This window comes from Triturus cristatus, chromosome 5_2 (assembly GCF_964204655.1).
Source record: "Triturus cristatus chromosome 5_2, aTriCri1.1, whole genome shotgun sequence".
Classification (NCBI taxonomy): domain Eukaryota; kingdom Metazoa; phylum Chordata; class Amphibia; order Caudata; family Salamandridae; genus Triturus; species Triturus cristatus.
The window spans coordinates 65624169-65641187 of NC_140588.1; the positions used below are offsets into that span (position 1 = coordinate 65624169).

Genomic DNA, 17019 nt, shown 5'->3' on the forward strand with positions numbered 1-17019 from the left:
CTAAACATCCCTACCTCCCTTTACCTCTACCTACTCCTAAGTCCTAAAAACGTATTAACTACTTTTACATCTATCCTCTCCTGTACACTAAACATCTCTACCATACTTTACTTCTGCCCAACCTAGAACCCTAAAAATCCCTTAGCGCCATTTACCTCTAGCCTCCCCTGAACCCTAAAACCACCTTACGTCCTTTCACCTCTTCTGTCTCCACCCATCCCTGAAACCTAAACACCCCATACCAACCCTTACCTGAACCCAACCCTGAAACCTAAAAATACTTTATTATCCCTTAGCAATTCCTGAAAATCCACACATTAAACCCAAAATACCTTTTTTTTAATGACATACATCAATAACTCAAGGGGCTAATGACTAAAATATCAAAATACTTACACTAATAGAACATAAGTAACCATGTTCACAATAGTACGCAATGATTGGGATTTGAATTCTGATGCAGAACTTATTTAACCCTGAACATAAAGGCGGTATTACATTGTGGCAAAGGTAGGCAGTCTCTTAGCTGCTGTATTTCCACTGCTGGTGGAGAAACAGCTGGGGTCACCTGCTTCCCCTCCTTGATAAAAGAAATGCAGTGTGACAGGCGATGCAGTGGTATCAGGGTGCAAGCCACCACAAAACCCAGAATGGTTTATGTGGGAACCCCCATTCAAAAAGCAGCACACTATGATCTATACTTTAAAATATTTATATTTTTAAAGCCAGGGTATAGGGTTTGTGCCACACCATGGAGTCAGACCGTTGGACCAATCTCAGTTTTGTTTCTTGGTCACAGCCTTCCCTTATTACCCTACATTGAGCTGTTACTGATCCTCCAGAAACAAAAGAAATGACTGGAGAAGGGTGACAGGAAAAGAAAAAAAAGATAAAAGGGTGGGAGGAGGAGGGTAGCAATCCACCACCTTATTATCACTAGAACCATGTGTGAGGTTCTGACCTTCCCACAGTGAATCATGTTAGAAGCACTCTAAAACAAGTCGATGCTTCAATTGTTTTAAACTAATTTAGTATATGCAGATCTATTTCTCTAACTTTTAGTTGTGTGCAACCTCAGTTTGTGTTAGAAGAAGACAATACTTTGAACATATATTGATTGACTTTTTGTGTACCTATTAGTGTTTAGTTGTTACCAGGTTTGTAGGGCAATTCGTTCTTTATAGAGTTGATATCTTCAAAAAACATAATTGGCATGCAATTTAAAAACACAGTCATGTTCATGTTATCTTTTTTCTTACATGCTACTTCTTTCCCTCTATTTTTCTTATGCAAAAAATTATTTTGTTGTTCATCATTTTGCCAGCTTTGTGACAGCTTGCAGCTGAACAAAACACATTGGCTCATAGTGAACTTAGATATTTGAACCTAAATGCAAAGTGCCTAATACAAATGTCAATTGCATCTCACACCCATACAGTGTCTAATACAAATGTCAATTGCATCCCACACCCATTTCTATAGTTTATAATTCGTAGGTGTTAAATCTGTGATCCTTAGCGTGGTCCCCCCCCCACTATTTTGCCTTTTGCCTCCTATTTTTGCTGATTCCGTTTGTTGTCCTTAGAACTCTGAGCACTTTACCACTGTTGACCAGTGCTAAAGTTCATGTGCTTCTCCCCACTAAATTTAATGACATTGGTGTATACCTGATTGGCATATTTGTTGTTCTGGTATGTCCCTTGTATAGTGGTATAACCTATACTCAGGGCCTCTACTGCATATGCTACTAGTGTGCTCACTGCGCCACTGGATTCAAGGTAGCCTGGATGATGATGGGTGATGCCCGAACCGGTCCCAGGATGCTTGTTTCTGGTCCAGGGAGGCCTGGCTTGGCAGTTCAGGCTGGACTGTTCCTATGAGGAACATGGGCAGGACTGATTTGCATATGGCTGGGTCCAAACTGGGGTAGCATGGTGAGCAAAAGAACGATGGATTAAATCCAGATATTTGTGACTGGGGTGAATGTTTGCATTGTTCAGCATTCCTTCCATCATTTGTTCATTTTGCATTTGTCACCCTAAGTGGTAAGGGTATGCCTAGACGTGGGTCCCGTGCTCACTGCGCTACTATATTCAAGCTAGCTTAACTGATAAGGGGGTAATGCCCCTGAAACCAGTCCCAGGATGATTGTTTCTGGTCCAGGGAGGACCTGGCTTGGCAGTTTGGGCTAGACTGTTCCCATGAAGAACAGGGTCAAGACTGATTTGCATATGGCTGGGTCCAAACTGGGGTGGTGTAGTGAGCAAAAGAACAATGGATTAAACCCAGATATTTGTGACTGAGGTAAATGTTTGCATCGTTGAGCATTCTGTCCATCATTTGTTCCTTTTGCATTTGTCGCCCTAGGTGGGAAGAGTTTGCCGAGATGTGGGTCCCTTGCTCACTGCGCCACTGTATTCAAGCTAGCCTGGCTGATGAGGGGTGATGCCCCAAAACCAGTCCCAGGATGCTTGTTTCTGGTCCAGGAAGGACCTGACTTGGCAGTTTGGGCTGGACTGATCCCATAAGGAACAGGGTCAAGACTGATTTGCATATGGCTGGGTCGAAACTGGGGTGGTGTGGTGAGCAAAAGAACAATGGATTAAATCCAGATCTTTGGGACTGGGGATGAATGTTTGCATTGTTCAGCATTCCGTCCATCATTTGTTCCTTATGCATTTGTCACCCTAAGTGGGAAGGGTATGCCCACACGTGGGTCCTGTGCTCACTGCACCACTGGATTCAAGCTAGCCTGGCTGATGAGGGGTGATGGCCCGAAACCGGTCCCAGAATGCTAATTTCTGGTCCAGGGAGGACCTGACCTGGCAGTTCTGGCTGGACTGATCCCATGAGGAACAGGGTCAAGATTGATTTGCATATGGCTGCGTCCAAACTGGGGTGGTGTATTGAGCAAAAGAATGATGGATTAAACCCAGATCTTTTTGAATGGGGCTGAATGATTGCATTGTTTAGCATTCCGTTTATCATTTGTTCCTTTTGAACTAGTGGGCCTGCAGCACTTATTGTGGCCACCACACATGTAGCCTTTCAAACATGTTTCAGGCCTCCCACTGCAGTGGGTGTGTGTGTGCAGTTTACTATCACTTCAACTTGGCATTTAAAACTACTTGCCAAGACTTAGACACCCCTTGTATTACATATTCTTCACCCCTAAAGTAGGCCCTAAGTAACCCTAAGGTCATGGTGCTATGTAAGTAAAAGGAAGGCCATGTACCTTTACGTTTTTGCATGTCCTTATAGTGAAAACCCACATATTTCCTTTGTCACTACTATAAGGTCTATCGCTCTCATAGACCAGCATTGGGAATTCCTTAATACACCTTTAAGCTGTAATTCGTGATTAAAGAGGAGTAGCTTTTTCATGTTTGATATGTTTGGAATGATAATGATAAATCCTCCTTACTGGTGTAGTTGCATTTAACTTTACTGTTTTAGAAATGCCACTTTTAGATAATGGATATTTCTCTGTACTTGCTGCCTATTGTGCCTGACAGCCTGTCTCCAATACATGTCTATTTTGGGTGCAGCTACACTTTGTGCATTCCCTCTAGACAGCCACAAACACAGGAAGGTGAGGCTCATCTGCATTCTGAGCACTCGTCTGCATTCTGATGGGTCTTCCTGGGCAGGGATGAATGGGAGGGACTGACACTCACACTTCAATAGGTAGTGTCCGGTTCACACACAATGGAGTGTTTACCCCCCACAGGTAGCCTGGCAGACAGGACAGGGTTAAAAGGGATCCTTGTGTACTTCATAGAGTCTCTTTGAAGTCACCCCCTACATCAAATGCACTTTTGGGTATAAGTACTGGGTCTTTGACCCCATATTTGGGTATAAGTACTGGGACCCATAAATTCAGACACTTCTGGATCTTGCGATTCACGAATAAAAATCAAGGGAACAGTGCTCCACACACAACACTTATTATATTCGTTATTTAGAACATGGCAGTGCTCAAGTCTCGGGGACCAGCCATCTTAGTCTCCAAAAACAGGAAGAACTCCTTCAAAATGTTGCTAAATCATGAATGCGCCCACACCTAAATAATTATACAATTAATAATAACCAGACTGGTAACAGCAATAGTTAGACAACAAGATGTACAGACTCCCAGAATCGTTTTCTTAATAAAAAGAGAGTCTTTATTCCATTAAAGTGTTTTATTTTTCTTCTTTGAGTTTCTGCTGTATCCACAATCAGGTCATATCTTTATGGAGTAAAGGAGAAAATGCAAAAGCCGTCAAAGCAAAACATGGCAATGGAGCAATCTAAATACGTACCATTTCCCCAACAGCGAAGCTTGCCTATACTATGAAAAGCCATCTCCACTGGAACATCTTGTGTGGCCCCAAAGCTTATTGCTTGGATGGGTAGCATGGATTTATCAGTTAGGAAACCTTCGTCCTTTCTCCAGACAGCGTCATTAGCATCACAGTTGCATGTACGAAGGCCAAAAACACATGTACCTGTTTTCATGGAATAAAACAAACAAAAACAAGGTTCTTTTTTTCTGAGAGAGTTGAGCACTTATCTTCAGTCCATGCGTAGAATGAAACAGGCACGTCAGATGTGCATATGCTCTACATTGTCAATGGGTTATTTATTCTGTCAGGCCACCTGCAAAGGCATCTATTTAAATTTTGTCTCACAATGAAAGAGGAGAATTTTGTTTTGGAACACAGAAAAGCTGTGTTTATTCATAGTGAGTACATGAGAGCAAGGGTGGTTTATGACAGCGGAAAACTCTTTGTCCATAAAAACAGCAGAAGTAGACAAAAAGAATGATTCCGTTATGATGGGGGGTCTCTGTTCAAATCAAGGCAACTGAAGTCTAGCTCTATTCATTGTAATACTTCTTTGTTCTCCTCCATGATATTTCCATTTCCTTTGCTGCAATTATCAGTAGAAGGTGGACCATCAGAGGCCTGATTACATAGTAATCAGTGGCTTCTAAAGCATATAGTCATCAATTCTGCCTGGGTGGTAAATATGGGTGAACTAGGGATGCAAGGCTGCTCCTGGAGATGTGAATGTGCATGTGTGAGGATGGTTCTGGTCATATATTTTTCCGTCCAGGGCATATGAGATTATAATGGAGCATATGGGGTTGTATGTGGAAATGTTTAGCATTTCCTGGTATATGATAGTAGTACAGTACCATGTGTGGCTAGACCAGGGCCTGAGAGGGGCTACATAGCCTTGTGGCACTGTAGTTGGATTTCTGAGGGTTGAGATTGTGTTTTTGAAGTTGTATATAGACACATGAGGCTACATATTGACTTTTGAGGCTGTGCATCGGGCTAGGAAGTGATACTTTGTATAATTTGGTGGCATGCTGCGATGGAAGGCTGTACCTGAGCATATCGAGCTTAAACACATGAATGTACATAGCCATATGAGACTGTACATGATAATATGAAGCTATGTTTGGTACATGATAGAATTTCCAAGGAATTATTTGACAATCCCTTAGCTTATAAGGCAGCACCAGAGCATGTGAGGCTATTCTTAGGACTATAAAGCTGTGGATCGTCAATACTAAACTGCCCGACTGTCCATACCTCCCACACACATTGACTGTTTCTTACTCGTTGCAGCATCAAATAAAAACTCGTCTGAGGAAAGGAAGAAGTGGAGTTTGCCAGGGTGAATGTAAGTATTTCCTGAAAATGGATATGCGGATATTTGGAAAAAAATTAGTGCATTGGAATGGCAAGGTGGTATAAATGTCGTTTCAGAATATGGCATCCTGATATTTGGAGATTAAATGAGTGTATCTGCTAAACATAGAAATATGGTATGGATGAGAAATTTATGAATTCACAGAAAAGAGCGAGTTGATATTTGAGGGTATCTTTGTGGATTATTTCAGAAAATGATAAACTAACATTAGTGGTCATCAAGAGTGCATTTCGTACAATTGAACAATTTTATTTAGAACAACATTTATGTAACAACCAAGCATTACTAGAGATTTTGGCAGAACGTTAGTACATTTTCAAAATTTTCCATGCTAATCTTTTTATTGAAATTCATATTGATTTGAGTGACACTTACTGCAGATGTTATTGAACCATTTTCTTTGCGGTATTTGACATTTCCTTTGGCAGTGGTGGTTATTGCTACTGTGAAGGAACTTCTTCATACCCAATGATCGGTTTTATGGCTTTACTATGAGTGTATGTTATATAATGGGAGGCCTAGCTCTGGGTGATTTGAGTGACCAAAGGTATATGTCTGCTTTTGGAACCTGTATGATCTGTATAACCTAAGTGACAGATCTGTTCACTGAACATGTAGAATGGGTTAATCTGAGGTACCATTCTGATCTCTAAAATCTGAGATTGTGAGGATTGTGCATTCTTACCACCTTGCCCAGTCTAAGTAAATTCTCTGCCAAATGTAAGTAGTCACCTTTGAGGTCTTTGTTGGAAAAGGGAAAGAACTGGGTAGTTGATAAAAAGGTAGGCATTGTATACATTTTGCGTAAATTAAAATGATAAGGAACCATGTCATATTGCAATCTATGCTCACATTAGGTTCCTGTAAAGCCTGTAACCTTTTAGCTAATTTCTTCGTAAAAGTGTGATGTAACGTTTACTTTTCACACAATTATATTCAATTCATTCACAGACAGGGAGGTGGCTGCTAGTATTTTCCTGGACAGAGTCACACTCAGCAAATACTCACATATTTGAATATTTCATAAGTGATCCCTCAGAACTGCCTCTAGAACATGGCTTTTGGACAATTTCTTATGAACACTGTGTTTGAAAATTCAGCCCAATTAATTGTGCTTTTCCTGGAGGAAGAAAACCATTACAATTCCCTGAAGAGAGATTGGACTCATTCAGAACAGTAAATAGTGTGTCATTGCAGCAATCTGCCTATTAAACGTTTACAAGCTCCATTGCCATATATCTTTGATATGGCCATCATTTGTCTCAAGATTGAACCAAGGGTTTATGTGATCAGTCCAACCAAGGTGATAGCGATATGTTTTTTTAACTGGATTGTTTCCTGAACCCTTAATGAAAAATTTGTTCTCTGAATCTAGTAGACCTGTGGGATTGCTCTGCTGTTTAAAGTTCGAGATTGTAAAATTAATGCAACTTTTTTAAAAAAATCCAATCCTATCACATAAATGAAGAACTTAGCCATAATATAAATTGTGATAATTTATTGGAAGTGGGGGGGAGGGGGGTGATATGAAAGTGAAAGGATGAGCGTAGTATAATAGGAAAGCATGACAAATGACATTCCCAGATTACACAAACCTCCTGTAAAATCCACACGTTATTTGAAATACAATACTTTTTAAAATACATTGTTTGATCCCATTATTTTCAGTATATTGTTGTGTGGGAAATAGACTGTCATATTTATCTGGGGTGAATTCTTAACAGACCCTGAGATATTTGAATAGGAACTGAATGGTATCTCAGAACCAACTGTAAAACAAATGGATTTTTGATAATTTCTTAGAAAACGTCTACTGTTTACTTCAAACATTTGGCCACCTTTCTTTAAATTTCGTAGAAAGAGATGGTTCATGTTTGTTTTCTGCCAATATAGCTAATTCAAATATTAGAAAATCACATACTATTTATACAAATACAAGTCACTCTTCTAAATAGCCACTATTTTCACCAGTTTTTCAAACACCATAAAAGAATTACCCAGTTTAAACATAGTTGCATGTCCACACACATCTTTCTGTAGGTCATTAGTTCTTGGTCTCTGTGAAATTTCAGTTTTTAAAAAAAAATAGCAACATATTTATTTGACAGTGGCAGAGGGCTTTGCACACTACCACTTGGTTACACAGTGAGCAATTAAAATCTATGTTTGACTATTGTCAATCCTCTTTATTGCCAGAATTTTTAATTGACAAAGTCTTAGATTTAGCATCCACCTCCACATTAAACTTGATTGAACTTGAGTAAGTTCTGGTTGAGCCAACCTCACATGAGTGGCATTCACTATGTTCCTATGTCTTCTGTTTCTTATAAATACCTCTTGATTGTTTTCATGGCTTGCTAGCTTAGCCCCTGATTCACAAAGGTAAACGTTCACTTTTGTAAAACGTTTTCTCTTTTTCGTTATTCACAAATTAAGATTTATTAGTAACTTTATGACTGTTGAGACTGCAGCTGAGGCAAAAAACCTCTGCACAAATTAAGAGGTCTGTCCTATCTTTTTTATATGTGGAGTCCTATGCCCGACTGAGTCTTCTAAGTTGTGAAGTTACTATTAAATTGTAATTTGTGAATATCGCAAAGAGTAAACTTACTACAAAAGTGCAGGTTTATCTTTGTAAATCAGGCTATTAGTCACTATTTTTAATCTTCTCTTTCATCATGGATTATTTTTCTTCTCTCACATATCTTCAATGTTCAACTTCAAACTTGGAAAAATACTTTGTGGTTTATCCAACCAGGCACATTTCTCTGTTTATCAATATATTGTTTAACAACTTAGAGGGCTCTGTCTTTGCTGCACTGGCTAATTGATCGCCAGAACATTACTTTTTTGGAGAAGTATTTGTACATTATACTGGTCTTATCTCCTAAAATGATCTCGAACAGCACTTTCAAATTGACATTTCTACAAAACGTATATTATGTTTGTTTTTTAGCTACATTAATCGCATCCATATAATAGTAAGCTCACAAATTTTTGTTCATACACCTCCTGCAACTCTTTGATTTATGACACATACTCATGTCTAATTTGCCCAAGGTCCCTGCCACTAACTTAGCATGTCCAGTAATTGTTTCAACATGGTAGTTAAATTACTGCAAGATGTTACTCCTAAATTGCTGTACGTATTTCATGCAAATTGTGATGCCTTTGCTTCCTTGTAAAATTCATTTCTTTGCTTTTATTCCTGTTAAATTTCAAAATAATTTGTTTATAGTATAAACTGAATACATTTGGAGCACATTGCAATTAATTTAAGGTAACGTCCAACAAGATGGTATAATCAGCTTAAAACATCCTTTGAACTGAAGGCGCATCTTAGGTGGAATACAATGTGTTTGAACTAAACGTTTTAGTGCATCTGCACTGTAGATTAAGAACAAAAGTGGACCCAGGATATAACCTTGGCACAGTCCATTTGGGGTTTGTATTTTTGGGGAAAGCAATAATATTGCTGTACCCCAAGCCTACATCCTAGGCCAAAGAGGTTCCCTATCAATTAGGTGAAAATGTAGTTGACAAACTAATGAAGGCAATATATAAGGGAATCTTTTTTAATACAAAGGACTTTTCTACTATTAGCTTCAGGAATAACCACCTATCAGTAGTGGCGTGTTTCCTGTTGAAACTGAACTGACATTCTGACAAGATCTCAAACACAATAAATATGGTTGGGTGCCAACTAAATACATTATGGCAACATTGATTCAATATTATATTATGATAAGACCATATATTTTCAAACCCAATTTTTGCCACTATTTTATTTTCCTTTGCATTTTTCTTCCAATTAAATATAACAAACAGTTATCAGCATCACGAAGATATACAAACATTCATTTTCGGCAATTTCAAGCAAAATTATGGTCAATCTGGGTTTCTTCCGACCGCATCTTTTTACAACAAAATTGACATTGGTGGTCCTTGTAGTCCTTTAAAAAGACTTTAAATCCAACCAAAGAATTATATCAGGGATACACAGTATTCAAAAAAATATTTCTTAACATAATTCCCAATCAAATTATGGTTAATTTTGAGTTTTCATCCGTGGATTTACTTCTCCAAGCAGGGAAATGGTTGACGCATTTCTGCCTTTGATGTATTTAAGTCCTCATCAGGCCAAGAGGTAAAGGGGTGACCAATTAATTCTCGATGTTCTATAGAAAAATTGGGAAAGTGATTCCACTCAAACCAGTAATAGGCGCTGATAGCCTAAGCAGAGAAGTAAGGCAGGAAAAATCCATGCTACCCTGTATCAATTGGGTTCTGCGCAGGAACGTAAATAAAAAATTTTCCCGGGGTCCAATTCCCACTGTGAAAAGAGGAGAACCTTCATCAGCACCAATGCTGCTGTGAATTTCCGGCATTGAGAAATCGAATCTCCATTACTTCCAATTCTTACATCTACGGTGGGCCAAACACAGTTCTCTGACTTCATTGACTGCAAACCTCTTTATCTTATCAGCTGGTTTCATGATCTCATTAACTACTGTCATAGATTAGAATTTCAAAATGTATATATTGCATAGTGAATTTCCATTAGGATCCATAGATAAGATTACTAAGCCTATGTCAGTTTTTTTAAATTCAGTATTTTAGTACAATTCATGTAACTCATTCCCTCCTCAACTACAAAAATAAATTCAAATTCTAGACAGGTTACCCTTTTGATGATCTGTCATGCTTCCACTGGAGAAATTGTACCCAATATACTTGAAATTGTGTTTTTCCATGAGTCTTTCTTCTATTCATCCCCCAAGACACCTTACTGCAGATTGATCTTTTATGCATTTAATCTCTATTATAAGTTCCACATTAGTTGCCCTCTGGTAGTTGACCACTTCAACTTCTCATGTGAATACTTTTAGAGGACTCCACCCTATTTCTTTATTCCTCTCTTTCAGGGTCTCCTTGTTTGTTATAAAGGAGAAAGGCCCGGCAAGTTTGTTTAATATTTTGCCCACCATATCAATAGGGAGATCCGTACAGATATCTTGCTCTTGAAATCTCAGCCTACATGACCTTTTCCTTGATGTTTTTTGTGTTTTTTTATCGAGGCGAGTCCGGCTTGTTGCCTACTTTATCGGTCATCTTTATTTTATTAATTTGTGATTTTAACACATACACCTGCCTAGCACCCAAGGCCAGCGGCGAACAGTAAACATGTTGCCTACTTTAAAGAATATTGGGTATGCCTTGTTAATCCTTTTCATCTTTCCTATACCTGTACCCACTTTGTCTTTGTGTTCTTCAATTCTGCATGAGACTTAGGGCCTAATAATGAGTTTGGAGGTCCGTGGACTGCCAAACCCACAGTGATGCAGCGGTGGCGTTGCAGCTACCACTGCAATGGCAGTCCAACCACTGTATTACGACACTGGCGGTCGGATTGCATGGGACTGCTACAACTACTAGGGATCCGCAATCCCTGGCAGTGGCACGGCGATCTGTGGCCACAGTATACTTAATGGTGCAGCTATGCATGTTATGAGTATTCTCACCACCAGTACTCTCATGGCGGTGCTCATGCCATGAAAATGCTGGTGGTGAGGGCCTGTTGCCTCTGGGCCTGGGGATACATGGTGCGCCCCCCTGTGTGCATGCACCCCCTTTCCTGCATTGCATGGACTGCAGCAGATCTTTTTGTGTGGAAAGGCTTGTGATGCCACCTTAAACCACTTCAATTGTTGGCCCCAATCAGTTGTTATCTAATGACCACACTCTCATCCAGAAGAGTTCCAGATTGCTCTAAGCCATCCCAGGGTAAAGAAAAATGAAATCAATGACCGACGAACAACCACAATCAATGAAAGTTGGTGATATAGGATACTGGGGATTAGAAAAAATCTTATCAAATGAGAGTAAATGTAAAAATCATTTAACAGAACATCTAGAAAGTCCCATTGCTCTATATGCTGCATGTGTAGAAAACCCTCAGAAGAAGACTTTGCTTGAGCCCTTCAATAACACATCCACATAAAGGTATGTTAAGATTGGCCATTAGGACACAATAAATGAATGAGGATCACCGCTCCCTCTACTTCTCCATGAATAACCATAGGTCACATAGATGTTCAAGGTTGATTGATTACCATCAGTTTAAGGGACTCAGGAGAGGAGAACAACACCTCCTGTGATTTTGGAGAGCCAGTGGGGATCTCCAACCATCGCCCCCAATTGCAAGAAACGCCGGAATCAATGTGCAACCTTTGGCCTTACCAGAAGTCAATGGAGTTGTCGGAACATAAAAAGAACAATACCCATCCATGGAGAAGAAATTGTTTGTGGTCCAAGTTTCTTGGAAACAAATCAAACCAAAATTAGAGATTAAGCCATAACTTTTCTGATGACTTATCAGACAGGCTGGCTATATTCCAACATAGAATATCCATATTTGTAAGTTTCAAGAATGATTTAGCCGTAAAGTTACCAGTACTTCTAAAAGCTTATGGGACATAAAATTTCCTCCAAGGTGTTATGTCTATCTTTACTCTCCAGAGCCTCAGGGTTCACACATGGGGTATTACTCTGTGTGCATAATGGGGCATAAGGAAGATGGAGGCGAGTTAATGAAGGAGGTTTATATAAAAGGAAACCCATTGCCCTGATAGAACTAATGGAAACATGTACACTAGACAACTGAGATAACAAGTGACCAGTCACCCCAGGAGGATCAAAATGTATTTATTACACAATCCCCCTTTAAATGCTTGGAACCCTGACCAATCCACCTTACTTGGCTGACCATAATGATGTGTAGAGCAATATGATGTTCAACCCCCATCCCTCAATGTGACTGTCGCACCAATAAATTGCCTTGTTTGAGGAAAAGTCTTCTTTTGTCCCTTCATTCAGTGGGGGAATATTCCCTAGAAAAATAAAGTAGGGGGTCGCCTCTAGATGCCAATTCATGGCATTGCCAGAACAATGGTGTGATGAACTATTACAATGATTCTCACTGCTAGGGCATTGCAATCTCAATTGGGTTGGTAACAGGGGTGCAATATGTGAAGATGAACTCCCTAACACAGCGACTTGGAGCATAGGTTGAGCTAGCTTCCAGTGGTGGTTAAACATCTATTCCTCAGTTGAGGACCAAGCCGTTATTTGCTTACATGTGAAATTGCCCTTCGAGATATACTGCTCCCTGCCAAATCTGAACCCTCAACAACTCTCATCCCCTTAAGATCCCCCATGAAAACAGTGATGGTCTTGGACAAAGTGGGTAGCTCAACAATCGCTTATTCAACACCGGACTCTCTCTTGGAACATTAGGAAATATGTTCTAAATCAATAGTACAATTTTACCATATAGGTGTGGCGGGGTAGCAGTGACAGGCTAGAGTATTGTAAGGAGGGCTTTATTTTTGACAACACTTTCTTTTGACGACTTGTCAGTCTGTTGCTAGCAAATGAAGTAGAGTCCGTTTTGCCGCGTCTTGGGGATTCCAGAGTGAACCAGTTCGTATTCAATCGTCTGGACTTAAGCTTGTCGTGTCCTCAGGTTATCGACGGGGTCCAGGACCCAGGACCAACAAACCACACGGGAGAGAAAAAAATATAAAGAGAGAAAACCAAGGATTAGGACGGTCGCCCTCTGCTGAATTTGAAGGGGCCGGGAGTGAGGGAAACCGAGTGCTCTGGTGTTTATACAAGCTCCGTAAGATAACGTGCTCAAGTGCTCGGTGAAAAGGGGAGGGTAGAAGACTATACAATATTTACAAGAGAGAATCACGCTGGTGTGGGATAGTGCTCTCACACGGACGTGTGGCTCCTTCTTCCCACCCAACCCTCTACTCTGCCCCGTACTTGTTCAAGCCACGCTCCTCCCCTGGGAACGTGGCAGGACGGCTCGAGGAGTCGGTGGCCTCCTGGCTCGTTGGTTGTTTCTCCGGTACTTCTCCCTCCGTACGCGTCGTCCGTTTCTTCCCTCCGGGTCTCAGTTTTCGCCTTTCTTCTCCACTCTGGTTCTCCTCTCTCCTCAAGGGAAACGCCGTCCGTCTTCTTCCGGGATTCTCCTATCTTTGAATGCCCCACAAACTTGACGTCACTCAGGGGAGGGGTTTCGTCCTGCTGGAAAGTAGCGTTAAAGGAACCGCGTCCTGCTTCTTTTTCCGGAGCCCAGTCTTGCGGGGAATACGAGAACCACTCGTCCTTTTGGTAGGCAGCATCCGGCTGCTGTAAGGGGATACAATGGGGTAAAGGAGAGACTGTTGACCACCAGTTCCAAGATGACTCTTGTGACTCGGGAATATCACCCGCCCCGTCACAATAGGATACTAATCAAGTGTTGTAACACTGCTGAGTCACCCCCTTTTCGACCATCCTGAGGAGGCCTGGTCAGATCCAAGATGGGATTAGTAGCAATTTTCCTCAGAGGAGCCTCTTTTTTTCCTCCTTTTTCTAGCAGGCGGCTCAGAGTCAAGTAAGTCATCCTGTGTTAGACGTTGGTCATGATCACCATTAGCCCTGACTGACATGGAGTTACCCCCTATAACAGGACCCCCTTCCTCAGATACGATAGGCAGCCTATCCAAAGGAGAGCAGGTGCAGGTCAAACCAAAAAATCCCTTTGTTGTACTTGATATAGAGCCGGGGTAGGAATTCCAATTCAACAGTCACTATTCTGTCACTAAGCACTCCCACTGCAGAAGTAAGGGAGGACATAATCGATGACTTACTTTTGGAAACCTTCAGCGGGGCAGCACTTTCCATGGCTGCTGACTTCCATTTGCCTATACCCTTTCTTAATGTTCTTTGGAGGTTAAAGATGTGTGGCCCAGTCCAGTCTCGAATGGCTGTTGACAGGTGCAGACGGGCCCACTCTTGTTGCAGTGTCAGACCTGGTGGTGCCCGGGAACATTCCACTTTAGTAGCTCTGTGTGGTGACCCCTGCCATCCAGTAGACAAAAGGATTGTGGGCTCTGGAGTTCAGACAGCTGCAGCTGGTCCTGTGTATCTCAAACTGCGGGTTGATAGTGGCACTTTACTAGCTTTGTGTGGCAGGGGAACCACCATAAACATACCATACATTTACATACCTACTCCCTGCTGACGAGAGGCAACTACCTCGAAACACGTGTCCAGGGATGGCTAACGCGACACTCATTTTCATTTTAAACTTTTGGCATAGGCGTACCCGCCGACGCTACTTCATGGACCACAATTCTTTGGGGTAACACGCTGGTAGGACTAGCAGAGTGCGGCCAATCGGATTTTTGTTTATATTCAGGCTCCCTTGAGCCGGTGGGGCTGACGAGCCCATGGCTACGCATCTGCGCGCCTTGAGTGGTACTTTACCTGAGAATATTTTTTGGCAGCCTACGCAGCAACCCTACACACATACCTACTCCCTGCTGACGAGAGGCAACTACCTCGAAACACGTGTCCAGGGATGGCTAACGCGACACTTATTTTCATTTTAAACTTTTGGCATAGGCGTACCCGCCGACGCTACTTCATGGACCACAATTCTTTGGGGTAACACGCTGGTAGGACTAGCAGAGTGCGGCCAATCAGATTTTTGTTTATACCATACATTTACATTTACCACGCAGTCATTACCATGCACCAATCTTTATCATGCATTCCACTACCATGGATATACCTTTACCCCGCATGACATTTCCACGCATGCTATTACCACGAATAATTGTCTTATACACTTACCAATCATGCCTTTACCAAGCATCATTGGGTAAGTTTATAGGTATTTAGGTATATGATTAATTTATTTGTTAATTAGTATTTAATACATTATTATTAATGGTTCTAATGTATTATATGTTATTTTTTAAAAACCTTTAGAGACAGGATGCAAGAATTATAGGGGTATTAGGTAGGGAAGTATATTAATACTCCGGTATTAATTTTAATGCCTGAGTATTCATGTTTAATGATTAAAATGTATGATATTAAAATATAAAATTAATAATTTAAATTAGTTGCGGGACTGTCACACTATCCTTAATGGACAGGATGCAAGGGATATAGGGGTACCAGATGGGATAGTGTATTAATACTCAGGCATTAAAACGAATTCCTGAGCATTATTTGATTAAAGATTATAATGTGCGTAGTTTAAATATACATTAAATTAATTAAATAATTGATAGGACTGTCACACTAGGGAAATTGGGTTAGGAAGTGTCTTAATACTCGGGTATTGATTTTAATACCAGAGTATTATTATTTAGTATTAATATTTCATAATATTTTTAAATTACAAAAATGTAAAAAGATGTAACACACACCTTTAGGACAAATCTGCAAGGTTTCTGCCTCTTAACCGACCTATCACTCTTTTTTCTGGTAAGTACTCACAACAATCTAAATATCAGTGCATCAATAATTCCCCATAAATGATAAATTCAATGTCTACAAACAATTTTTTCTTTTTGTCATCTTTGATTTTTTTATTATTTATCAAAAGGTTTTTATCAAAAATATATTAATATTTCATTTCTGTGTTTTCTCTTATGATTTACAATTGGTCTTGAAACATTCATGTACATACAATTAATGATGTGAACATAAAAAACATTAGTCTCAGATCACAATTATTGAGCAAATAAGACTCCCCCAAGAAAGACACCATAGATATTTACATTCTCACCTCGCATACTATTCTTGCATCCCAACAATCATACTACGCAAAAAAGGAAATAAAGGAAAAAACTTAGTTGTATAACATAGAAATACACAACTGGATGGATCAACTACAATGTAATTTTTATAATTTTTGAATAGTTTCCCAAAGTCTACTGTAATAGGTGTAACATCAGTTTGTTTCTTCCTTTATTCTGTTTGGGTTGATCCTTATAGGATTTGTTGTCCAATTATGAAGCGGCTGGTCTACGTACGTTTCGGTGAACAGGTTATTATAATCACCTTCCTCAGGACCAATGAAGAACAACATTTTCTGTACAAAAAAAGGGGGGGTGCTTACAATAGGTGGAACATCAAGAGTTATCAGGTTCTCATCGCCCTACAATTTCCAAGGGGGCAGATGTTGTATCAGGGTTGGTCTACAACTAGTATGATCCTTGATGTCTAAAAATATTTGTGTTAGAAATTTCTTGTATAGATAATGATCTCATGTAGCCAAGATACTTCGAAGATGAACTTTACTGTCTCCTTGGTGAAGCTATACCTTCAGAAAAGTAAGGAAAAGAAGTTAATATTATCTTTTTCTCAAAGTCTTTTGTTCAAATGTCGTCCGACTCGATGGTTGTTCAACCATCAAGTCGGACTCGGACGACATTTGTGGAAGGTAGCGGCAACCCAATAGGT

At 40.2% G+C, this 17019-nt stretch overlaps 1 protein-coding gene across 1 annotated transcript in view; it reads right to left on the reverse strand.

Annotated features, from left to right (window-relative positions):
- Positions 1-17019, reverse strand: part of LOC146822668 (neurexin-4-like) — a 143846-nt gene that overhangs the window by 97520 nt on the left and 29307 nt on the right. The window contains exon 2 of the mRNA XM_085606580.1: positions 4305-4490. Coding sequence (XP_085462706.1) covers positions 4305-4401 — 97 coding nt within the window. The 5' untranslated portion in view covers positions 4402-4490. The remainder of the gene's footprint in view (positions 1-4304; positions 4491-17019) is intronic.